The 26,614-nt window shown below is 41.9% G+C and overlaps 1 protein-coding gene and 1 pseudogene across 1 annotated transcript; both read right to left on the bottom strand.

Moving 5' to 3' along the window:
- Positions 1–1,200: 1,200 nt before the first annotated feature.
- LOC119726074 lies at positions 1,201–20,361 on the bottom strand (annotated as a pseudogene).
- LOC119725564 (zinc finger protein 62 homolog) lies at positions 8,087–13,169 on the bottom strand. The gene is made up of 2 exons (XM_038197021.1): positions 12,698–13,169; positions 8,087–10,492 (listed from the first exon to the last, which is right to left on the bottom strand). The coding sequence occupies exon 2, from the start codon at positions 10,420–10,422 to the stop codon at positions 8,539–8,541; it is 1,884 nt and encodes a 627-aa protein (XP_038052949.1). The 5' UTR covers positions 10,423–10,492; positions 12,698–13,169; the 3' UTR covers positions 8,087–8,538.
- Positions 20,362–26,614: the final 6,253 nt, after the last annotated feature.

The raw sequence follows: 26,614 nt of genomic DNA, 5'->3' as shown, positions 1-26,614 counted from the left end.
TTCCATTTATTATTCAGTTTCGTAAAAATTAGCCAGCATGAACGGTGGTTCCAGCTAGTGGCCCCACCACACTTGTACGCGATCCCTCTATTGTCTTCCGCGGACTTCGAAAGTTTGGACAGGTAGCGGGCAGCGAATATTTTATTTACACAATAGTACAGGGTACCCATTTTTCAGGCGACTTGAATCACGGTTATAGGATTGTAGAGCGCCGCGTAGCGGCCGTTGCCTAGTGGTTAGGCATGCTGACTAGTGATTGGAGGTCTCGAGTTCGATTCCTCGCTCTGCTTAATCAGATTTTGCTCTTTTTTTCAACAATTTAAAGTTGTTTCTTAAAAACGTTATTTTTCAGTCGGATACTACTTGTATAGCAGCAATTTCCTTTTTCTTTTCCTGATCTGAGGCTCTGGAGGATTTTTTTAAAACGGGAAATAAAGTCCGAAATCCGTACCAAGTTGACAAATAGTAGCCTCCACTCAAGCCTGGTTATAAAAACCAAGCCCCATAGGAAAGCGCACAAAGTACCCCAGATAGTTGTGTAAAAAAAAAATATCGCTAGCGGGCAATGGATCCTGAATACATAATGTATGCAAATTACATAATGCAGCACTGCCTATTCCCGCCCACTACATACAAAATCACAAATATAATGTTAGCGCGGAACCATGCAGCCTATTGCAAAATGGCGACAGGCAGAGAGGGGCACTGGGATGTACACACTTTACAAGGGGGTGGGGAGGGGCGGGCAGCGAATTCTTCTTTCCCAAACGAGATCCAACAATATCTAAAGAGGGCGCTCTCTTTGCGTTATGCATATTCATGATCACCTGATTAGACGTCAGGACTACTTCCAACCAGTCCACGAATCAGCAGACAATCGTCGGTGATTTAAAAACACATTATTCCTTGTTATATTACTTATTCTCTATTAGCCTGGTCATCATGGATATGCATAACGCAAAGAGAGAGAGAGAGGGGGGGGGGGGGAGAGAGCGCCCGCTTTTGATATTGTCGGATCTCGTTTCGGGAAAAATAATTCGCTGCTTTTTGTTGATTTTCTGATTCACTGTAGCCTAAATTATAAGACCGCAAATTTACACCTAACTTGGCATCGAACGTCAAACCGGCATACAAACTATCTCATGGTGGACTTATTTGAATAAAAGTGCAATCGAAAGTACAAAACATTCCACACAAATATTTGGTACAACAATCAATTTATTGAACAATTATTAACAGTTTGTGACAATAATTGTATAAAACAACTGAAAATAAAACAAAGAATTGGTCACTTAAAAACACATGACAACTCCATGCCCCGAGTATTTATGATTTTTGATCATGAAGCATGCACTATAAAGTTATGTACTGTTCTGTCAATCACTCATGGCATGTGTTTCGAAGTTTGTGTGAAACACGTCTATAGTTTGTCCAATGAGAAGTGCCGTTAACCAATTTGCTAAATTGCCTTTGAACGATCAGAATTGTCAGTCTGGGGCAAGTTAGCCTTTCGCCAAGTCACAAATTTCTTATGTTTTTCTTTATTACTCGATTTAGGGTAGCAAAATTCCAACCAATCACATACCTTATCGAATGTGCGCGTGACTACTACCGGACGCGTGACGCGCCTACGCACGCGCCTAATTAGTCAAGTTAGAAAAGGCATCGTGGAGTTCGCCACTCAAACTCGCGAACGATGACTTAGTTGGTCTTTGCTAAAGTCGCTTCCTGATTTCGCAGCTTCACCGCTCTAATAAGCCTTAGCGAAAGGCTAGGGGCAGGTTCGCGCAAGAACTGTTGTTAACAATAGTTCGACTAAGTAAGCCCGAACGCTGTCGTCTAGTCGACGATGGTTGGACTACGCTTGTCGACTATTTGGAACCTACTGGGTCTGGTCGCATCGCTGGTTATCAAAAGCCTCGTTTCGCTAATTGCTGATGTAGAAATATACGTAGCGAGTTGTACTACCCGCTGGTGGTGGGCCTTGCGGATACATCTTCCAGTTCATTCAACAGGTCAAAGAACGTTCCATCCACTCATACTCATGACCGCCATATGTTGACAATGGTTCTTCTATAAAGTCATTCGCACTCAATGATACAGCGCATATATCTATCACTGTTTGAAACAAACCAATGTACATTGTTGCTCGGGCTCGCCCCTCGTTGCTGACAGTTAGGCCAAAATACAAAAAAAGCCAAAGTTTAGCGTCCTGCATTTTGATAAAAAGGATGCATGGAGCCCCAAAAAGGAGGCGATGTCCAGAAAGAAAGCGGCAGGGACGCTAAACATGTTTTGTTTTATTTGGCCTTACCTATCGGCGTGAATCCGCCGCTCGTGATGTGTGAGGGTCGAACCACCGTGCGAAGAATGTGCCGCAAATGTCCAACGGTACGGCCTTTCCTAATTAGTGTGGGTTGGTAGATGTTTGATAAGGCAGGGTTTCGTCGTAAATCATCTGCCTCACACGTCGCAAGTTTTAATACGATTTCTCATTGGTGTGGGTTCTCATATGTCTTTGGAGGTTACACTGATGACGGAACAGCTGTCCACAGTCTGTAGTCGCACTCGAACGGTTTCTCGTCCGCGTGGATCAGCAGGTGCTTAAGCATGTTGGCTTTCTGGGTGAACGACTTTCCACAGATGTCGCATGCGGACGGTTTGTCATTGGTGTGGATCCTCTTGTGTCGCTTGAGGTCTCTGTTCTGCGCAAACGATTTCCCACAGATGTCGCATGTGTACGGTTTCTCATTGGTGTGGATCATCTTGTGTTGCTTGAGGTATCTGTTCTGCGCAAACGATTTCCCACAGATGTCACATGTGTACGGTTTCTCATTGGTGTGGGTCATCTTGTGTTGCTTGAGGTATCCGCTCTGCACAAACGATTTCCCGCAGATGTTGCATGTGTACGGTTTCTCATTGGTGTGAATCATCGTGTGTCGCTTGAGGTTATCATTCCGCACAAACGATATCCCGCAGATGTCGCATGTGTACGGTTTCTTATTGGTGTGGGTCATCTTGTGTTGCTTGAGTTGTCCATTCTGCACAAACGATTTTCCGCAGATGTCGTACGTGAACGGTTTCTCATTTGTGTGAGTCATCGTGTGTCGCTTGAGGGTATCATTCCGCTCAAACGATATCCCGCAGATGTCGCATGTGTACGATTTCTCATTGATGTGGGTTCTCATATGTCTTTGGCGGTTACACTGATGACGGAACAGCTGTCCACAGTAGTCGCACTCGAACGGTTTCTCGTCCGCGTGGATCAGCAGGTGCTGAAGCATGTTGGCTTTCTGGGTGAACGACTTTCCACAGATGTCGCATGCGTACGGTTTGTCATTGGTGGGGATCATCTTGTGTTGCTTGAGGTATCTGTTCTGCGCAAACGATTTCCCACAGATGTCGCATGCGTACGGTTTGTCATTGGTGTGGATCCTCTTGTGTCGCTTGAGGTCTCTGTTCTGCGCAAACGATTTCCCACAGATGTCGCATGTGTACGGTTTCTCATTGGTGTGGATCATCTTGTGTTGCTTGAGGTATCTGTTCTGCGCAAACGATTTCCCACAGATGTCACATGTGTACGGTTTCTCATTGGTGTGGGTCATCTTGTGTTGCTTGAGGTATCCGCTCTGCACAAACGATTTCCCGCAGATGTTGCATGTGTACGGTTTCTCATTGGTGTGAATCATCGTGTGTCGCTTGAGGTTATCATTCCGCACAAACGATATCCCGCAGATGTCGCATGTGTACGGTTTCTTATTGGTGTGGGTCATCTTGTGTTGCTTGAGTTGTCCATTCTGCACAAACGATTTTCCGCAGATGTCGTACGTGAACGGTTTCTCATTTGTGTGAGTCATCGTGTGTCGCTTGAGGGTATCATTCCGCTCAAACGATATCCCGCAGATGTCGCATGTGTACGATTTCTCATTGATGTGGGTTCTCATATGTCTTTGGCGGTTACACTGATGACGGAACAGCTGTCCACAGTAGTCGCACTCGAACGGTTTCTCGTCCGCGTGGATCAGCAGGTGCTGAAGCATGTTGGCTTTCTGGGTGAACGACTTTCCACAGATGTCGCATGCGTACGGTTTGTCATTGGTGGGGATCATCTTGTGTTGCTTGAGGTATCTGTTCTGCGCAAACGATTTCCCACAGATGTCGCATGCGTACGGTTTCTCATTGGTGTGGATCATCTTGTGTTGCTTGAGTTGTCCATTCTGCACAAACGATATCCCGCAGATGTCGCATGTGAACGGTTTCTCATTGGTGTGGGTCATCTTGTGTTGCTTGAGTTGTCCATTCTTCGCAAACGATTTCCCACAGATGTCGCATGTGTACGGTTTCTCATTGGGGTGAGTCATCGTGTGTCGCTTGAGGGTAACATTCCGCACAAACGATATCCCGCAGATGTCGCATGTGTACGGTTTCTCATTGGTGTGGGTCATCTTGTGTTGCTTGAGTTGTCCATTCTGCACAAACGATTTCCCGCAGATGTCGGATGTGAACGGTTTCTCATTGATGTGAGTCATCGTGTGTCGCTTGAGGGTAACATTCCGCACAAACGATATCCCGCAGATGTCGCATGTGTACGGTTTCTTATTGGTGTGGGTCATCTTGTGTTGCTTTAGGTGATGCGGTAATTTGTAATAAGATTGTCCGCAGATGTCACATCCAAGCGGCCTGTCATCGGTGTGTCGAGTCATCCAGTGTCGCTCGAGGGAAAGTTTTAATGTAAAGGATTCGCCGCATAAACGCACGCGTAAGAATTTGCATTGGTGCGGATCTCTTTGCAGTCATGATTTGGATGTGGTTTGCCTGACACTGTATCCTCCGTTAAGTCAGTTGTCTCGTCTTAGTCGCACTCTTCAAGTTGCCTGTGTGAGTAAAATAACACAGAATGCAAAAGGTGAAACCCCTTAAAAAAAATCAGTAAATGCCATTCCTATCATGCTCCTACAATGTACTCCATATATGTACCTTACATTATACACAATGTACATGTACATACGTGCACACACCATGCAGCCACAAGGACCTACATGTATAACTGAACACAATTGAATGAACAATCAAAGACAACCAACCCTTTGAAAAGGATCGATGAAGATCAGGGGATCGAGACAGTGACTGAAGAAGCGATCAAGAAAGACGATGGGAACGCAAGAGTGAAACCACACGGCTCAGCCATTTGTATGAAAAAAAAAATTCGATTGATGACCGAACAGGGGCGGATCCAGAAATGATTGCGGGAGGGGGCCGGGGTGTTTCATCAGCGAATCAGTACTGAATGTAGACAGTTGATTTTCCCCGGCCTCTGCCTCCTTGAAAATCAATAATGGGAAGGGGGAAGGGCAGGCGTGGTTCTAGAACCAATATTTTTTTGGGGGGGGGGGGGGGCTAGCACGGTGGATCCAGAATTTTTTCAGGGAGGCGTGCTGAAATGTAGACAGGTTATTTTTTCCAGACACTTAGGCCTCCGAAAATCAATAGGTGGGGGAGGGGGGTGGGGGGGGGGTGGGGGGGGGGGGGGGGCTCATGCCATATTTTCAATGGGGAGCGCCAATAAAATCCTAAAATCATTCACACTATATTAACTAATGCACCCTTGTCACGGCAGTTTCTTCTTTAGGGGGAGACCGTTCGCATCATGTACATCACAATCCTTCTTTTTGCTAATGCAATTTTTTTTTACGGAATTTATTGGGGGGGGGGGGGGGTGGGCTAGACAAAAAAATAGGGGGGGGGCTACAGCCCCCCCCCCCCCCCCCGTAGAACCGCGCCTGGGGAAGGGGGTCTCGTACTCACGTACCACACTTTCAACGGGCGCTGTTCAAATCCGACGATGTACAAATACACAAATTACCACAGCTGGTTGCACGTTACCACATGCTGCATACGCCTCTGGCGCAAGGGCAGATCCAGAACACAATTTTTCGGGGGAGGTGGCCAAAAAAAAATCGTCCACCAAAAAGTGGGTCCCCCAAAAAAGGGCGTGGGTTTCGGGGCCCGTTTGAGGGCCCGAACATATTTTTTTGATTCTAGACGCTCTGTGGTGCGATCTGAGGCAGTTTCTGACCACTTTAACCAAATCTTTTTGATGCTGGTAAATGCAGTACATGTACTTGCCTTTATTGCGACGTCACTTAAAAAAAAATTGGGTTTTTTTTTTGGGGGGGGGCGGGGCATGGCTTTCGTCCCCCACCTTCCCCTGGATCCGCCGTACTCCGGTGGACATACATTTAATTATTATCAGTATTCCTATATTTGACATAATGTTTTTGCAGTCAGAGCAGGGGGGGGGGGGTACATTATTTTCACTATATTTCTAAGATTAGTTTTTTTTTTGGTGGGGGTGTGGGAGTCGGTGCAGGGGGGTTTGACACCCCCCCCCCCCCCCACGGATCCCCACTTACCAAACTCAGATATTTTCAGGAAATCAAAGATAGAGTGGATCATAACTAGCTTCAAAACAAAAGGCCAAATTTACCCCCCCCCCTAAAAAAATACTTGGTTTGAAAGATATCAAGGCGTAACAATAACAAATTCAGTGACGAATCTCAGAGAATTAGGGAAAATGGTTTGTAAATGTTTAATAATAAAAGGCATGGCTGATACAGAAATGTTTTCCCTTTCAAATTAAATTTTAATAATTCTTTTGATAATTGAAAACAAACCACAAAACAATACGTGCAGTCAAAAACACAAAAACAGCCCCAGGCGAGTGTACAAGCGTCTCCTACTGCGCATGTGCATAGATCAGGCTTACTAAAATAGGACCCAAAATTATTTTCAATATTGTACGACTAAAAGCTTCTCAACACTTAAAGGGAATGTACATCATTGGCTTTTGCTGTAATTTTCAAAAAATGAACTAATTGAGGGGTTAATAGATCAAATATTGTTACACTAACATGTTTGAAGTTTTGTGTTTGAAAATGCTGGAAAAACCAAGAAAAACAAAAATGTTCAAGCAGTCTGGTTCCCCGACTCCACTCAAGATGAACTAGATCAATATTTATAGATGCCGGAAAATTGTAAGGTAAGGGAACCAGTCTAGCCTGCCTGCACCCGTTCATGAACATGTAACCAATAGCAAACAAAATTTGGACAAAAAAATGGTAAATTTGGATAAGTAGTTGAAAAATAGTTAGGTTTTTCCAACGGTGGTCGGCCGACATGAATGTCACTGTTAAAAAAATTATTATTTTGTGCAAATTTCTACTCCTCTAAAATGTATGTAAACTATTTGACATCCCTTTTTGGTTAATTTTAAATTTTAAAAATGTCCCTGCTTTCCGAACAACTGAGGGCGTCGTTGCTCTGATGTCATTTCAGGAAGGCACTGTGAATCACGCTCAGTTATACAGTAAAATTAATCATTAAAAAAAAGTGTCGTTCTAAATTTAAAGCTGTATAAACTTGCTTCAACATAATAAAGGGTACATGTCCTTCACATAATATGTGCATGGTAGCATTTTGATTACATACAAGAATGAACAAACACGTTTCAAAAGCAGTTATTTTTAAAATATCACACTGTTCCATCAAAAGTGAAACTGTGAACTACAGTCGAACCCTGATAAGAAGAGCGCTGTTAATACAGTCGAGTCTCGTTATACCAAACTCGTTCGGACCTAGCCAAATTGTTTGTTATGTCAGAATTTTGTATTAAGAGGAACATCAGTCCCATTTATTGTGCATATAAATGCATAGTTGGGACTCAGGCTTTATGTTTGTTATAACCAGAATTTTGTATCAACAGAGTTTGTACTAACGAGAGTCGACTGTTAACAAGCAAAATTTCAGGTCCCATGTCTTTGTTTTTGTATGTTTTCCAATACTAGGGAGGTTTCGCAAGCGAACGGATACGCTTACACTTACGCTTAGCTATCCGTATCCGTTTTTTACTTACGTGTAGCGAGCGAGATATGCGTGTCGTCTGCACGTTTAGCGGATAGTGAGTGGCGTATGACGTCATACGTGCAGACGACACGCATATCTCGCTCGCTACACGTAAGTAAAAAACGGATACGGATAGCTAAACGTAAGTGTAAGCGTATCCGTTCGCTTGCGAAACCTCCCTATTGTTCAAACTATAACAAGGTGGAATTCATAAAGTCCCAAGGACCTTGTTATAAAGGTGTTCGACTGTACAATGTATTCAGGACACTCTCACATGCCTCACTCTCAAGAAATTGGTTAATTTCATCCTATGCTACAAATGAAGGTAAAACTACTCAAATGTGAGCAACTAATATCATTTACAATGTATATACATTGTATATACAATGTATATACAATGTGTCACCGCTTGTGCACGCTTCGAGTAATTAAAAACGAACTACATGAACAATGTACTAAACGGAAATTTCCAGAAATGCGCCTTTAGACCCACGGTGGAAATGGTCTTCTTTCACTGTTTTCTTCCAAATGACAGCTTGCCAGAAAGAATCACTTCACAGGAATTTTAGTCCCGTTACGATCTTTAATCAAGTATGATTTTCAAGACTCATTACATTGTTATGACGTCAGTTACAGTTAGGATGGCTGCAAATGATGGTCTGTAGCTTTGAAATGCTTTTGAAGGCTCGAGCTCCACCTATACGATTTGCCACAAATGTCACATGTGAACGGTTTCTCATTGGTGTGGATCCTCTCATGCCGCCGAACCTTGATTTTGTCCGTAAACCCTTTGCCACAGAAGCTACAAGTAAATGGTCTCTCCCTATTGTCGTCGTGGATCTTCTTGTGCATTTTCAGGTAGTTTTCGCACACGAACGATTTCCCACAGATGTCGCATGCGTACGGGTTCTCACTGGTGTGGGTCATCGCGTGCCGGTTCAACTGATCCGTATATTTGTAAGATTGTCCACAGATGTCACATCTGCACGGCTTGTCATATGTGTGGGTCATTTTGTGTCGATTAAGCTGTCCTTTCTGTGCATATGATTTCCCGCAGATGACACACGTGTGCGGTTTCTCACCGGTGTGGGTCATCTTGTGTACCTTAAGGTATTCATTCCGCGCGAACGATTTTCCGCAGATGTCGCATGCGTACGGTTTCTCATTGGTGTGGGTTATCTGGTGTTTCTTGAGGCTTCCAACGTGCATAAACGCTTTCCCACAGTTGTCGCATACGTAGGGTTTATCGTTGGTGTGGGTCTTTTTGTGTAGCCTCAGGCCTGAATTCTGCGCGAACGTTTTCTCGCAGATGTCGCACGCGTACGGTTTCTCACCTGTGTGTGTCATTCTGTGCATTCTGAGGCTATTCGCAAACTTGTAAGATTTCCCGCAGATGTCGCATCCGAGCGGTTTGTCATCGGTGTGGGTCTTCTTGTGTTCCTTGAGGCTTTGATTATACGGGAACGATTTTCCGCAGATGTCGCATGTGTACGGTTTCTCGTCGCTGTGGGTCGCCTTGTGAAGCTTGAGGCTTAAACTCCACAAGAATGATTTTCCGCACATGTCGCATGCGTACGGTTTCTCATTGGTGTGGGTCAATTGGTGTTGCCTAAAAGTCCCTTTCGTCGAGAGCCGTCTTCCGCAGATGTCGCATCTGAACGATTTCTCATTGTGGGTCATCTGGTGCAGTTTGAGGTTCTCTTTCAGCGCGACTGATTTGCCGCAGATGTCGCAGGTGTACGGTTTCTCGCCGGTGTGGATCTTCTTGTGGCGATTGAGGTGTCCATTCCGCGCGAAGGTTTTTCCGCAGGTGTCGCATGCGTACGGTTTCTCATTGGTGTGGGTCAGCTTGTGTAGTTTAAGGTTTCCGTTCAGTGCGACCGATTTGCCGCAGATGTCGCATGTGTACGGTTTCTCGCTAGTGTGGGTCTTCTTGTGTTGCCGAAGAATTACTCTCTCCGTGAATGATTCCCCGCAAATGTCGCATGCGAACAATTTGTCACTGTTGTGCGTCCTCTGGTGTTTTTTGAGGTTTCCAATTTGCGAGAACGAGTGTCCACAGATGTCGCATGTGTGCGGTTTCTCATTGGTGTGGATCCTCTTATGTAGCTTCAGGCTTCCGTTTTCTGAGAACGATTTCCCGCAGATGTCGCATTCGTACGGCTTCTCGCCGGTGTGGGTCCTCGTATGTTTACTGAGGCTTCCAGTCGCCGCAAACGATTTTCCGCAGATGTCGCATGCGTACGGTTTCTCACCGGTGTGGGTCCTCTTGTGCAGCACGAGGCTTCCGCTTTGCGTGAAGGCTTTCCCGCAGATGTCGCATGTGTACGGTTTCTCGCCCGTGTGGATCCTCTGGTGTAGCCCGAGGCCTAATTTGTCCCTAAACGATTTCTCGCAGATGTCGCATGCGTACGGTTTCTCGCCGGTGTGGGTCATCTTGTGTGACCTGAGGCCTCCTTTCTGCACATACGATTTTCCGCAGATGTCGCACGCGTACGGTTTCTCACTGGTAGAGGGCATTATGAATAAGTTTAGGCTGAACACAAAATGTAAGATTTCTGCAGATGTCGCGTCAGACTCTTCAAGTTGCCTGTATAAAATCATACAGAGCAAAATTGTGAAAATATACCACGAACTGTATTTTGTAAATGCCCACATGACCTTAATGTTTACTGATTGGACACGTATTATCATACACGGTCTGAGATCTCCTACACGGTATTTGTTCCAATTACCGTCAGCACACCGTCAAAAAACCTTATCTTTACAAACACAGCTTGAGTTAATTTGCACAATGGAGAACTGTATGTAGGGTTAGAAACGGCACAGCTATAGATTAATGGCCCGGTTTTTATCCAACATCGCTTGTTAGCTTATGGTCCAAAATCACTAAATGGATATTTTCGACAAGGCTTAACAATTGTTCTCCGTCGTAAAAGGTTTAACACCGTCGTAAAAGGTCGTAACACGCTTTAAACACATGATGGTATACTACCGTTAACAAACTGTAAATACCTCAAAGCACATTCTTATTTTACAAAATGTAGGTGTAAAAGCAAAGAGCAAGGACCAGCGCATAAACTGAAAGAAAAGGTCCATCGCTTTTATAATGAATTTGAGGTATGCCCACGCGCCGACGGAGTCGAAGCAGTTGTAATGTATCACCCCTGAAGCATATTATGGTATCGTCCTCGCTGCCCGATACTGAAGTCAACATGGCTGCCAATTTTGGCGCTCCACCGGGAGATAGGCACGCCTTCTCGAAAACTGCTACAGGCCGTATGCACGAGGTGGCCATTATTGTCAAGTTCCCTGAATATATTTCATAAATTGTTAACTGTTGCATGGGATGGCGCCAGACTATTTATGCAGCCTTATTTTATTGTCAATTTGTTTTTTTTTATCTTGCTCACATTAGGGAATGGTTAATTACAAATTTCAATATAAGATTTGAGGCTTTGCATGGTGGGGTATCGGTATCGTTTCGGTTTTGCGGTAACACCATGTTGTAATAACTACTGCTTAGAAGATATTAGTTCTGAGAAGAACTTGTCCTGCTTATTATCAACTTGCTAAGTAGTTTTTTGTTCTGTTTAGAACAGTCCTGCTGTAAGTTCTAAAAGAACCAAAGACAAGTTCTTTTAGAACTTACAGCAGGACTGTTCTAAACAGAACAAAAAACTACTTAGCAAGTTGATAATAAGCAGGACAAGTTCTTCTCAGAACTAATATCTTCTAAGCAGTAGTTATTACCACATGGTGTTACCGCAAAACCGAAACGATACAAATTACAAATTATTCATTGAAGCAGACTTGATTTAATTAGGAATTTACTTGCTTTCATTTCTCTTCGAAAGTTCCCAAAATGAAGATTTTACCTCGCTTTCAATTCAACATGGCCGACTCGTGCACGTGGCCCATTTTGAGACGTTTAACCTCATAAATCTACCATGTCACTTCAACTACAAAATAATGTAATGGGTGCACAGGGTGTACGTAGGTGATATACACAATGATCTCACTTTATAGCTACCTCGTGGGGCACTCTAACAAAGAGAACTAAGAAGGCGATCAATAATGCAATTACGGAGTACGGCAGTACTCCATAAACTCCAACCTAAGGAATGTGCACCACGTTTATTCACCGTGTGACTTAATACATAGCGCTTTACAATACATGAACAAGTTCTGAGCTACATGTATATGTAAGACACAGATGCCACCAATATAAAACGCCTGAAACACTACCAAAAAAGTCTGAAAACACTCTTAATCCATTTCAAATATACTGTTTTTCTGGATGTTTCAGACCAAATCCAGCACTTTTGATGTCACATTTTTGGAGAAAAAAAGAACAACTGAATTCGGGTTTAAACCTAAAAAGTAGCATCTCTGATAAGGCTTAGAATACAAGGCAAAGCCCCAAAATCTGACAACAGACTCGCTGTGGAGGAGGTTTGGCGATCCCCCACAGCAGCAGCATCATTGAGCGTGGCCAAATCGCTTCGAAAGAGAGATGCATATGGCATTCCGAACCTGTGAACACAGAAATACCCACATTTTTGTCTAAAAGGAACGCTTTATTTTGGGTAATTATATCCTTTCTTATGATACAATAGCTGACGCCTGTCATGAGCTCATAAATTAAGGGACTTTCCCTAATGCAATTTACGTATCCACATCCGTAAGGCGGGTCCGGCCGAAATGACTCTCACTGTTTTAAAGTTACTTCTATCATCAGGATCGAGTACTGAATGGTATCATTACAGATACTTTATGAATTTTGATGTCTTACCAATCCAATATCGTCACTAAGCAGAATGACACGGGAAGTGGTATAGGTCTGTTTCTTGCTCTATGGTGAAGCCTTCACAAGTTCAGGACAAGTTGACACAATGATTCGAGCCACTCCACGTATGTCTTCTCACAGAAAGCATATACACACAAGTCATGTAGCAGAGAGTGACGCCGAATGCAACTGAGTTAGTGTTGTCGTTTGCAAAGGTGATTATGGCGAGAATAGAGTACGCAACACACTCACTGCATGACGTAATGATAGTTCCAGCGCATGCATGCGCCGCACTGTTATCTGACGTTAATGCTACAACAATGCGAGAGGCATAGCATTGTGTAATGCCCCTCTCAAATCAACAAGCGTACTGCGCATGTGCAGTACGTATAGACTTGGCTCAAGGCGGCTCCTGATGCGAGAATAGGACAGGCTTACTAAAATAGAATCCAAACCTAATTTCGATATTGTATAACCAAACACTTTTCAACACTTAAAGGGAAGATACAAAATTTACAAACATCAAAAACCGAAAAGATCAAATTATCACGAAATGCCTTACTGAATTGTTAGGGACTGACAGTCCAAATCATCCTTTAAAATCGTGGCTCCTTGTGTGCCGACATTTTCAAGAAAAACTGTATTTTTCCAACGCTGGTCGGCCGACCAGCGTTGGAGAAAACTGGCTTTTTTTCAAAAACCGTTCCTTAGTTTTCATAGTTAGTTATTCTGACTTTTCTTTGCAATTGATTGCACACCTGTGAAGGGGTACAAGCCTGCTAGACTGATTCTCTGAGCCTACAATTCCCCAAGTGTATTAATTGCTCTGTTTCATTTTAAGTGGGGTCAGGGAACCAGACTAAAAGAACATCATAGGTTTTCTTGGTTTTTCCAGCGTCTACAAGCCCAAAACGTGAAACAAGTCGGTTTAACAATATTTTCTACAACATACTAATCCTCCAAATCCATTTATTTCTGAAAATTACAGCAAGTTTTTTTTTTTACTCATCCTGTATTGCCGCCACGACTCGGCGACGCAACGGCATGAAATAAGCCGAATGCGCGTTAGCATCAGATTGATTTTCTGAGAACAGAGGCGGTCAACTTGGGGCATATACCATTTCAGCACTTAATGTAGCAAGATACATCAGATATCACGTGTGACCGCAAACTTCCGGTTGTGTGACCGCTACTTCCGTGACACACAGACACCAGACAGCTAGACACCGTATGATCTTTTAATATAGGAATACACGTAATATAAAACAACACTTACCTTGTTATAACGAGAGTCGACTGTATATGGCGCAAAATGAATCAAATATTCCTCAAAGCGCTTAACGCCAGAAACAATTAGACAAAAATAATCCCAATGTGAAACCAAACTTGGTTAAAAACTTAAGCCGGACCAGCTTTTGTCTGGATGATTAACCGTTAAAAAATCCAATGACGGCGCTTTGAAAACCAGCGTGCGCCGGTGTCATGCAACCTGAGCTCCTATGAATTCTGGTCATTTTATCTTTAAGAATTGGACTCTAACCTTAATACGTGACCTGTCAGTGTTAAAGTTATCTTCACTGGGACCTGCGCAATACAGCGAATGAGACCGCTATCTACGCATTCCATACAATCCAAATTTCACACTACACTAGCACCAACCTTTCCTATATAAAATACACTTGTAAGCTAGTTAACAATAACCTTCCCAAATTCTCAAAAATCCTCTTTGCAAAACGGAGGATATTGCAGGATTGAGGCTACATGGCAAACATTAAGGATGCACTGTGTCAAGGTAATTAATTAGGCCAGACTTTGTGTTGTTTACGCTCAGTCGTGCGTAAATTTAGGCCGAGACTATACTTCAAATCCTCCAGGATATCACTGGCTCTGCCTCAACATATTGACAGTGATTGAGGATTTTGCAGGATTGAGGCAGTGGTCTCCCCTCCAAGGACCACATTTAAGAAATAACGGGTGATTTTGCAGGATTGAGTCTGTATGCAACTTTAACATGGAGGCAGTTGGTGGGTTTTGCAGGATTGAGGTTGCATTCTAGCAAAAATGCCTAGGGAGTTAGGGTTAATTACTGTCAGTTGATCCATTGCTCCTTATCCAAGCATACGAGTGGCAGGAGGTATTGCTTTCCTGCCCAATAAACTATTTCAGCATACACTATGCTTGACATTCCAATGGTCCATTAAGTGTCATTTGAATGCTTGAGCAAATACTTCTCTGTCCCTAACCCTGCTGAATCCAACAGGATCCAACTGTTGGATTGAGCAGTTATCCCCTGGTGTACATTCCTGATTGCATTCAGCAGGCAACTGAACCTCATTATAACACAAAGTTGGACTCTGTTGGATCATAGAGCAAGGACCCAAGGAGTTCGTACTCCAAGACTTCAAAAGTAAAATGATGGTCGCCGCGCTCGAAAGCTACAATAGAAAGCACCTGGCGAGGTTGACCAAAGAGGGTGACCAAACTTTGAAATGGAATGTAAACGACTACATTTGTTTAGTTAGAGATGAATATTAGAGTTGGTGAATTTAAATGAAAAAAATGTTCGAAAATAGTCGCGAAAACCTATATTCACATAATTTACGTGCGGCATAAAAGTTAACTGAACTGCTGGAAACAATGATGTCAACACTTTCAGCATCAAATTATTTGCTTCTCTAGAGAAATGGTATTCCAAACAATAAAACTATACAACAAATATCGACAAGAACTACATTATTTATCATTCATTATATTTTAAGTAAAAGGCAACGATATACAATGTACCGTCGAACCATGACAAGAAGAGTGCATGAACTACATATATTAATACAAGACCCTGCATGAGGTCAAAGTCAAAGGGGGCCAAAAAAATATCGTCCACCAAAAAGTGGGTCCTAAAAAAAGGGCGTGGGTTTCGGGGCCCGTTTGAGGGCCCGAACATATTTTTTTGATTCTAGATGCTCTGTGATGCGATCTGACGCAGTTTCTGACCACTTTAACCAACTCTTTTTGATGGTGGTAAATGCAGTACATGTACATGTACTTGCCTTTATTGCGACGTCACTTAAACAAAAAATGGGTTTTTTTTTCGGGGGCGGGGCATGGCTTCCGTCCCCCACCTTCCCCTGGATCCGCCCGTACTCTGGTGGACATACATTTAATTCTTATCAGTATTCCTATATTTGACATAATCTTTTTTGCAGTGTCAGAGCGGGGGGGGGGGGGGGGGGGTTACATTATTTTCACTATATTCCTAAGATTAGTTTTTTTGGGTGGGGGTGTGGGAGCCGGTGCAGGGGGGTTTGACCCCCCCCCCCCCCCCCCCCCCCCCCCCCACGGATCCCCGCTTACCAAACTCAGATGTTTTCAGTAAATCAAAGATAGAGTGGATCATTACTAGCTTCAAAACAAAAGGCCAAATTTATCCCCCCCCCTAAAAAAAAATACTTGGTTTTAAAGATATCATGGCGTAACAATAACAAATTCAGTGACGAATCTCAGAGAATTCGGGAAAATGGTTTGTAAATGTTTAATAATAAAAGGCATGGCTGATACAGAAATGTTTTCCCTTTACTAATTTCATTTTTAATAATTCAATTGATAATTGAAAACAAACCACAAAACAATACGTGCAGTCAAAAATGCAACTGCGCATGTGCATAGATCAGGCTTACTCAAATAGGACCCAAAATTATTTTCAATATTGTACGACTAAAAGCTTCTCAACACTTAAAGGGAAAGTACATCATTTGCTTTTGCTGTAATTGTCAAAAAATGAACTAATTGAGGGGTTAATAGATCAAATATTGTTACACTAACATGTTTGGAGTTTTGTGTTTGAAAATGCTGGAAAAACCAAGAAAAACAAAAATGTTCAAGCACTCTGGTTTCCCGACTCCACTAAAGATGAAATAGATCAATATTTATAGATGCCGGAAAATTGTAAGCAAAGGGAACCAGTCTAGCCTGCCTGCACCCGTTCATGAACATGTAACCAATAGCAAACAAAATTTGGACTAAAAAAATGGTAAATTTGGATCAGTAGTTGAAAAATAGTTAGGTTTTTCCAACGGTGGTCGGCCGACATGAATGTCACTGTTAAAAAAATTATTATTTTGTGCAAATTTCTACTCCTCTAAAATGTATGTAAACTATTTGACATCCCTTTTTGGTTAATTTTAAATTTTAAAAATGTCACTGCTTTCCAAACAAGGGCGTTGCTGCTGTGATGTCATTTCAGGAAGGCACTGGGAATCACGCTCAGTTATACAGTAAAATTAATCATTAAAAAAAGTGTCGTTCTAAATTTAAAGCTGTATAAACTCGCTTCAACATAATGAAGGGTACATGTCCTTCACATAATATGTGCATGGTAGCATTTTGATTACATACAAGAATGAACAAACACGCTTCAAAAGCAGTTATTTTTAAAATATCACAGTTCCTTAATAATGAAAGGTTTGCGGAAACACCATGTGCAAATAATTTCTCAACTACGAGAATGGTTCTGAAAAGAACCAGAGGTATAAACTCGACGTTCCGGTCAGTATGCTCTGACCGTCTTCAGGTCGGAGAACACTCTCCTGCAGACGGTCAGAGCATACTGACCGGAACGTCGAGTTTATACCTCTGGTTCTTTTCAGAACCATTCTCATAGTTGAGAAATTATTCGCACATGGTGTTTCCGCAAACCTTTCATTATTTAGTATCTCCACCATGCAAAGCCTCAAATCTTACTTACATTGTTCCTTCGGAAGTGAAACTGTGAACTACAGTCGAACCCTGATAAGAAGAGCGCTGTTAATACAAGGCCCTGTTTATAACAAGTAAAATTTCAGGTCCCATGTCTATGTTTTTGTAAGTTTTCCAATACTGTTAAAACTATAACAAGGTGGAATTCATAAAAACCCAAGGACCTTTGTTATAAAGGTGTTCGACTGTACAATGTATTCAGGGCACCCTCACAGGCCTCAGACTCAAAAAATTTGTACGTTTCATTTCATCCTATGCTACAAAATATTTAGGTAAAACTACAAAAATATGCGCAACTAATAAACATTAACAATGTATATACATTGTATATACAATGTATATACATTGTTTATACAATGTATATACAAGTGTCACCGCTTGTGCACGTTTCGAGGAATTAAAAACAACTATATGAACAATGTACTAAACGGAAATTTCCAGAAATACGCCTTTAGACGCACCGGTGGAAATCGTTGTTTTTCACTGTTTTCTTCCAAATGACAGCTTGCCAGAAAGAATCACTTCACAGGAATTTTAGTCCCGTTACGATCTTTAATCAAGTATGATTTTCAAGACTCATTACATTGTTATGACGTCAGTTACAGTTAGGATGGCTGCAAATGATGGTCTGTAGCTTTGAAATGCTTTTGAAGGCTCGAGCTCCACCTATACGATTTGCCACAAATGTCACATGTGAACGGTTTCTCATTGGTGTGGATCCTCTCATGCCGCCGAACCTTGATTTTGTCTGTAAACCCTTTGCCACAGAAGCTACAAGCAAATAGTGTCTCCCTATTGTCGTCGTGGATCTTCTGGTGCATTTTGAGGTAGTTTTCGCACACGAACGATTTCCCACAGATGTCGCATGCGTACGGGTTCTCACTGGTGTGGGTCATCGCGTGCCGGTTCAACTGATCCGTATATTTGTAACATTGTCCACAGATGTCACATCTGAACGGTTTGTCATCTGTGTGGGTCATTTTGTGTCGATTAAGCTGTCCTTTCTTTGCAAATGATTTCCCGCAGATGACACACGTGTGCGGTTTCTCACCGGTGTGGGTCATCTTGTGTAGCTTAAGGTATTCATTCCGCGCGAACGATTTTCCGCAGATGTCGCATGCGTACGGTTTCTCATTGGTGTGGGTTATCTGGTGTTTCTTGAGGCTTCCAACGTGCATAAACGCTTTCCCACAGTTGTCGCATACGTAGGGTTTATCGTTGGTGTGGGTCTTTTTGTGTAGCCTCAGGCCTGAATTCTGCGCGAACGTTTTCTCGCAGATGTCGCACGCGTACGGTTTCTCACCTGTGTGTGTCATTCTGTGAATTTTGAGGTTATTCGCAAACTTGTAAGACTTCCCGCAGATGTCGCATCCGAGCGGTTTGTCATACGTGTGGGTCTTCTTGTGTTCCTTGAGGCTTTGATTATACGGAAACGATTTTCCGCAGATGTCGCATGTGTACGGTTTCTCGTCGCTGTGGGTCGCCTTGTGAAGCTTGAGGCTTAAACTCCACAAGAATGATTTTCCGCACATGTCGCATGCGTACGGTTTCTCATTGGTGTGGGTCAATTGGTGTTGCCTAAAAGTCCCTTTCGTCGAGAGCCGTCTTCCGCAGATGTCGCATCTGAACGATTTCTCATTGTGGGTCATCTGGTGCAGTTTGAGGTTCTCTTTCAGCGCGACTGATTTGCCGCAGATGTCGCAGGTGTACGGTTTCTCGCCGGTGTGGGTCTTCTTGTGGCGATTGAGGTGTCCATTCCGCGCGAAGGATTTTCCGCAGGTGTCGCATGCGTACGGTTTCTCATTGGTGTGGGTCAGCTTGTGTAGTTTAAGGTTTCCGTTCAGTGTGACCGATTTGCCGCAGATGTCGCATGTGTACGGTTTCTCGCTAGTGTGGGTCTTCTTGTGTTGCCGAAGAATTACTCTCTCCGTGAATGATTCCCCGCAAATGTCGCATGCGAACAATTTGTCACTGTTGTGCGTCCTCTGGTGTTTTTTGAGGGCTCCAATTTGCGAGAACGAGTGTCCACAGATGTCGCATGTGTGCGGTTTCTCATTGGTGTGGATCCTCTTATGTAGCTTCAGGCTTCCGTTTTCTGAGAACGATTTCCCGCAGATGTCGCATTCGTACGGCTTCTCGCCGGTGTGGGTCCTCGTGTGTTTACTGAGGCTTCCAGTCGCCGCAAACGATTTTCCGCAGATGTCGCATGCGTACGGTTTCTCACCAGTGTGGGTCCTCTTGTGCAGCACGAGGCTTCCGCTTTGCGTGAAGGCTTTCCCGCAGATGTCGCATGTGTACGGTTTCTCGCCCGTGTGGATCCTCTGGTGTAGCCCGAGGCCAAATTTGTCCCTGAACGATTTCTCGCAGATGTCGCATGCGTACGGTTTCTCGCCGGTGTGGGTCATCTTGTGTGACCTGAGGCCTCCTTTCTGCACATACGATTTTCCGCAGATGTCGCACGCGTACGGTTTCTCACTGGTAGAGGGCATTATGAATAAGTTTAGGCTGAACACAAAATGTAAGATTTTTGCAGATGTCGCGTCAGACTCTTCAAGTTGCCTGTATAAAATCATATAGAGCAAAATTGTGAAAATATACCACGAACTGTATTTTGTAAATGCCCACATGACCTTAATGTTTACTGATTGGACATGTATTATCATACACGGTCTGAGATCTCCTACACGGTATTTTTTCCAATTACCGTCAGCACACCGTCAAAAACCTTATCTTTACAAACACAGCTTGAGTTAATTTGCACAGTGGAGAACTGTATGTAGGGAGAGAAGCGGCACAGCTATAGATTAATGGCCCGGTTTTTATCCAACATCGCTTGTTAGCTTATGGTCCAAAATCACTAAATGGATATTTTCGACAAGGCTTAACAATTGTTCTCCGTCGTAAAAGGTTTAAACACGCTTTAAACACATGATGGTATACTACCGTTAACAAACTACGAAAGCCCTGTAGTGCCATCAAGTATATATTTCGCCAAGTTCGTTTTTATGAGTTATATATTTCGCCAGGTTCGTTTTTATGAGTTATATATTTCACCAGGTTCGTTTTTATGAGTTATATATTTCGCAAGGTTCGTTTTTATGAGTTATATATTTCGCAAGGTTCGTTTTTATGAGTTATATATTTCGCAAGGTTCGTTTTTATGAGTTATATATTTCACCAGGTTCGTTTTTATGAGTTATATATTTCGCCAAGTTCGTTTTTATGAGTTATATATTTCGCAAGGTTCGTTTTTATGAGTTATATATTTCGCAAGGTTCGTTTTTATGAGTTATATATTTCGCCAAGTTCGTTTTTATGAGTTATATATTTCGCAAGGTTCGTTTTTATGAGTTATATATTTCGCCAGGTTCGTTTTTATGAGTTATATATTTCGCAAGGTTCGTTTTTATGAGTTATATATTTCGCAAGGTTCGTTTTTATGAGTTATATATTTCGCCAAGTTCGTTTTTATGAGTTATATTTTACGGAATTACGGAGTTTTATGAAGTTACGGAGCCCCTAAAGGGACATCCAAAAATATTTTTTTATCTCGTGCGCACGACATAATATCTCGTGCGCACGAGATAATTATCACTGGCGCACGACATATCGTCGCCGTTTTTACGAACCGGCGAAACAAGCATTTTACGTAAAAACTAGATTTCGAGAAAACCGCTTTCAAAGTTATACGAGTTTTCAGATGACAAATTTTATAGTTTAACATTCACAATTTCGGGTAAAATTTTGCAGGTCACTTCCACAGAAGGTGTTTTTAATAACACACCTACGGGTTAGATTCATAATCGGAATTTTAGTGGAGAAAATGAACTCTAAACAAGTTTTTCGGTTCGTAAATCCATTTTTTATGTGCTTTTGTATGATGTACGTTGTGAGAGCTTTTTTACGAACTGGCGCACGTACTATTTTATCACTTCGTAAAAACAACTTGACAGCTTAGGACATGCATGATGCAATGATGTTTACGAACTGACGCTATACGTGGAAGTTCGCCCCAAATTGTTTTTATGTGCTGAATTATTGTTTGCAAACCAAATTATCCATCGGCGAAAGTAAAATAAAAATGTTGTTCCCACATGTATTATTATTGACAAAACATGATTGATTGATTGATTGATTGATTGGATGCCCTAGACGGTTGCGAAGTTGATGTCTACGTCAAGGGGTGTTCAAATTAGTTTATTAATCAATCCGGGTTGCCAGATACTAGAGCAGACATTAATACAGACATCACTACATCCACTGGGTGATTTTCAACTACAATACAATGTACATGTTATTTTATTCATATTTAATTAGGTCTTAATTTTAATCCATTGCCATCATCAATCTCCATTTACTTACTAACTTTTAGCATGGGGGTATGTTCATTTTTGTTTAATTTCAGGCCCCTTATTAAATTCTAGTGAGAATGACGCAAGCGTGTGCACGCATGGAATCCACGAATCGACTATACAGTATACATGTATTATGGACATGTTGAGAAAAATATCTCTCTCATCATCCCTTTAGCTAACTCTACGTACGACTTATACAATCCATAAATACGACTTATACCTCAGTACCTACGACTTATGAAATGTAACTTGTACGGGACGTATGATTTTTATGTCGTACACACGCCTAAAATATCGTACACTCGACTTGCATGTCGTGTGTACGATTTATATATTGCCTTCGTACGACTTATATCTCGTACGTCAACTAATATCTTGTACGTACAATCTCATACGCACGACATATGTCGTACCTACGACTTATGAATTGTAACTCGTACGTACGACATATGTCGTACCTACGACTTATGAAATGAAACTCGTACGTACGACATATAAGTCGTACCTACGACTTATGAATTGTAACTCGTACGTACGACGTATAAGTCGTACCTACGACTTATGAATTGTAACTCGTACGTACGACATATAAGTCGTACCTACGAGTTATGAATTGAAACTTGTACGTACGACATATGTCGTACCTATGACTTATGAATTGTAACTCGTACGTACGACATATAAGTCGTACCTACGAGTTACATCTCGTACAAACCACTTATATGAATTGTAAGTCGTACATACGAGATATAAGTCGTAAGTACAACATAAGTCGTACAGGTTGCAATTCATAAGTCATACGTTCGTATTTGCGAGTTATAAAGTGTACGTACAAGTTATTACTCGTAAGTAAGTACGTGATATTATTGTTGTGTGTACGACATAAGTCGTACACACGAGTTACAATTCATAAATCGTACGTAGGTATGAGTTACATCTTGTACATACGGGTTATGAATTGTAGGTCGTAAGTACGTTAAAAGTACGTACCTTTTACAAATTATAAGGCATACGTATAATTATGAGTCGTACATACCAGTTTATAAGGCGTACGTACGAGTACTTATAAGTCGTATACCTACATAAGAGATTGTAAGTACGACATACGAGTCGTATGTACGTTCATACAATTCATAAGTCGTACGTACGAGATTACGTTGTATTTACGAGTTATAAGTAGGCGAAGGTACGAGTTAAGAGTCGATCATACATACGAGATATATATAAGTTGTACGTACGTACAAGATATAAGTCGTATGTACGACATATAAGTTGTATGCGAGTTACAATTCATAAGTCGTATGTACGAGACTAAGTTGTATTTACAAATTATAAGGCATCCGTACGAGTTATGAGTCGTACATACGTAGGAGATACTTACATGCTACTTATGAATTTTAAGTCCTACGTATGAGATATGAGATCTAAGTCGTATGTGCGCCATATACATGGTATGTACGCGTGGCAATTCATAAGTCGTACCTACGAGATTAAGTCGTATTTACAAATTATAAGGCATACGCACGAGTTATGAGTCGTACATACGAGTTATAAGACGTACGTATATGTCATACATACATAGAAGATATAAGTCGTAGGTACGAAAGTATGAGTTATAATTCATAAGTTGTACGAGATGATGCATATTTACATGTTACATGTATACAAGACGTACATATACGAATTATTAGTCGTACGTATGAGTTATAAGGCATACGTACGAGTTATGATTCCCAAGGCGTTTGTTCGATATATAAGTCGTACGTATGAGATAAGTCGTACGTACACGAATTACAATTCATAAGTCGTACGTATGACTTATATGTCGTGCCTACAAGTATATGTCGTGCGACGAGATATAAGTCGTACACGTTACAATTAATATGTCGTATGTACGACTTATATGTCGTACGCATGATTTTCAAGGCATACGTACGATATTCAAGTTGCATGGTACGACTTGTTAGTCGTATGTACAAGTTAGTCGTACGTACAGTTGTACGTATGACACCGTAAGACATAATTATAAGTCGTACGTACGAGATATAAGTTGTACGTACAGCTTTCAAGTCGTACATATTACAATTCATAAGCCGTACGTATGACTTATATGTCGTGCCTACAAGTATATGTCGTGCGACGAGATATAAGTCGTACACGTTACAATTAATATGTCGTATGTACGACTTATATGTCGTACGCATGATTTTCAAGGCATACGTACGATATTTAAGTTGCATGGTACGACTTGTTAGTCGTATGTACAAGTTAGTCGTACGTACAGTTGTACGTATGACACCGTAAGACATAATTATAAGTCGTACGTACGAGATATAAGTTGTACGTACAGCTTTCAAGTCGTACATATTACAATTCATAAGCCGTACGTATGACTTATATGTCGTGCCTACGAGTATATGTCGTGCGACGAGATATAAGTCGTACACGTTACAATTAATATGTCGTATGTACGACTTATATGTCGTACGCATGATTTTCAAGGCATACATACGATATTTAAGTTGCATGGTACGACTTGTTAGTCGTATGTACAAGTTAGTCGTACGTACAGTTGTACGTATGACACCGTAAGACATAACTATAAGTCGTACGTACGAGACATAAGTTGTACGTACAGCTTTCAAGTCGTACATATGAGTTAGCTGAAGGGAGAGTGAATGGGAACCCCCTCGAAAAGCCAAAAAAAAAGAGAAACAATTTTATGAAGGAAAAAAGAAAAGAAAAAGAAGCGCGAAGTTATATTGCTGTTAATTTAAGGGGGGTGGCAAATATACATGTATTGTCGCTGCCTCCTTCGAAAGAATATGATGAAAAAGTACAGGGTTTAATATGGGGAGCCTGAGCAAATTTGCTTTGCCCCCTCTCGAAAAAAATCCTGCCTACGGCCATGGGAGAGATAATGTTTTTTCTCACTATTTCCCTAATACAGCTTCGTTACATAGCATTGAACTGCGTCGGTTCGGGGCAAGCGCGTTCAGCGCGCTCCCGACAGGAATCATTGTATGGGCGGGTTTTACGAACTGACCGCGTATTGTTTTGTCACTTCGTACAGACCGAGTTTCAACGCTTTGACTATATTTCGGTCACAAGATATTTTCAAGATTGTTTGTATCTTAGAATCTAGCGCGTTTTCAGAGTTGAAATTTCACGTGAAGGTAGATTTTAATAAGTAAGTTAGTAATATGTAAAAATTAGAAAATCGAAAAATTCATGCAATTTGCCTATATTGCCGGTTCGTATAAACGACGACGATATATCACGTGCGCACGACATAATATCTCGTGCGCACGAGATAAAAACATAATTTTGGATGTTCCTTTAGGGGCAGCTACCAGACACGCTGCTTTCGTTACACACAAACTCGTCCGCTGCAAGTGCAGCAAGCTCCGTTAATACTTATAATTATCTCGTGCGCACGAGATATATGTCGTGCGGACGTGATAATTATCTCGTGCGCACGAGATATTATGTCGTGCGCACGAGATATTATGTCGTGCGCACGTCATATATGTCGTGCGCCTGTGATAATTATCTCGTGCGCACGAGATATTATGTCGTGCGCACGAGATAAGAAAATAATTTTGGATGTCCCTTTAGGGGCTCCGTAACTTCATAAAACTCCGTAACTCCGTAAAATATATCTCATAAAAACGAACTTCGACAAAATGTATCTCATAAAAACGAACTTCGAGAAAATGTAACTCATAAAAACGAACTTCGAGAAAATGTAACTCATAAAAACGAACTTCGACAAAATGTATCTCATAAAAACGAACTTCGACAAAATGTATCTCATAAAAACGAACTTGGCGAAATATATAACTCATAAAAACGAACTTGGCGAAAAATATAACTCATAAAAACGAACTTGGCGAAATATATAACTCATAAAAACGAACTTGGCGAAATATATACTTGATGGCACTACAGGGCTTTCGTAACAAACTGTAAATACCTCAAAGCACATTCTTATTTTACAAAATGTAGGTGTAAAAGCAAAGAGCAAGGACCAGCGCATAAACTGAAAGAAAAGGTCCATCGCTTTTATAATGAATTTGAGGTATGCCCACGCGCCGACGGAGTCGAGGCAGTTGTAATGTATCACCCCTGAAGCATATTATGGTATCGTCCTCGCTGCCCGATACTGAAGTCAACATGGCTGCCAATTTTGGCGCTCCACCGGGAGATAGGCACGCCTTCTCGAAAACTGCAACAGGCCGTATGGGTGCATACCTGCAAATAAACTCCCATAGACACTAGTGCTAAATGCCCGTACTTCAAAATTCTTTTAAAAATACTCAAAACTCTCACAGGTATTCAAGCTGCACAGAAAAATGATGATCAATGTGTCATCTTTCAATTTCTTTTCAATTTATGGTGGGTTGACCATTGACTTTTCGAGATATTTTCACGCAAAGAAGACGACCCCTATTTTCCCCAAAGCGGAAAAGTAGCCATCTTGAAAAACGATCCCTCCACAACATGACAAAATAGCGCCACTTTCGAGCCCAATAGCATCCAAAATGCTCAGAATTGGAAGCCCCAAGTCCGGGCCAGAGGTTCACTACCATATCTCTTCAATTCCCCAATTTTACGGCGCTCAGAACTCTCTAATATAGAATATTTTGAGGGTATAACTTTTATTCATGAGCTTGGCGGATCGATTTACCGGTGTGTACCCGTATGCACGAGGTGGCCATTTTTGTCAAGTTCCCTGAATATATTTCATAAATTGTTAACTGTTGCATGGGATGGCGCCAGACTATTTATGCAGCCTTATTTTATTGTCAATTTG

This window comes from Patiria miniata, unplaced genomic scaffold (assembly GCF_015706575.1).
Source record: "Patiria miniata isolate m_02_andy unplaced genomic scaffold, ASM1570657v1 HiC_scaffold_19, whole genome shotgun sequence".
In the NCBI taxonomy this organism is placed as follows: Eukaryota; Metazoa; Echinodermata; class Asteroidea; order Valvatida; family Asterinidae; genus Patiria; species Patiria miniata.
This window is presented reverse-complemented; position numbering and strand designations above follow the sequence as displayed.

Coding starts and splice junctions, on each gene's coding strand:
- LOC119725564 (XM_038197021.1), bottom strand. CDS start 10,422: ATGCCCTCTACCAGTGAGAAACCGTACGCGTGCGACATCTGCGGAAAA.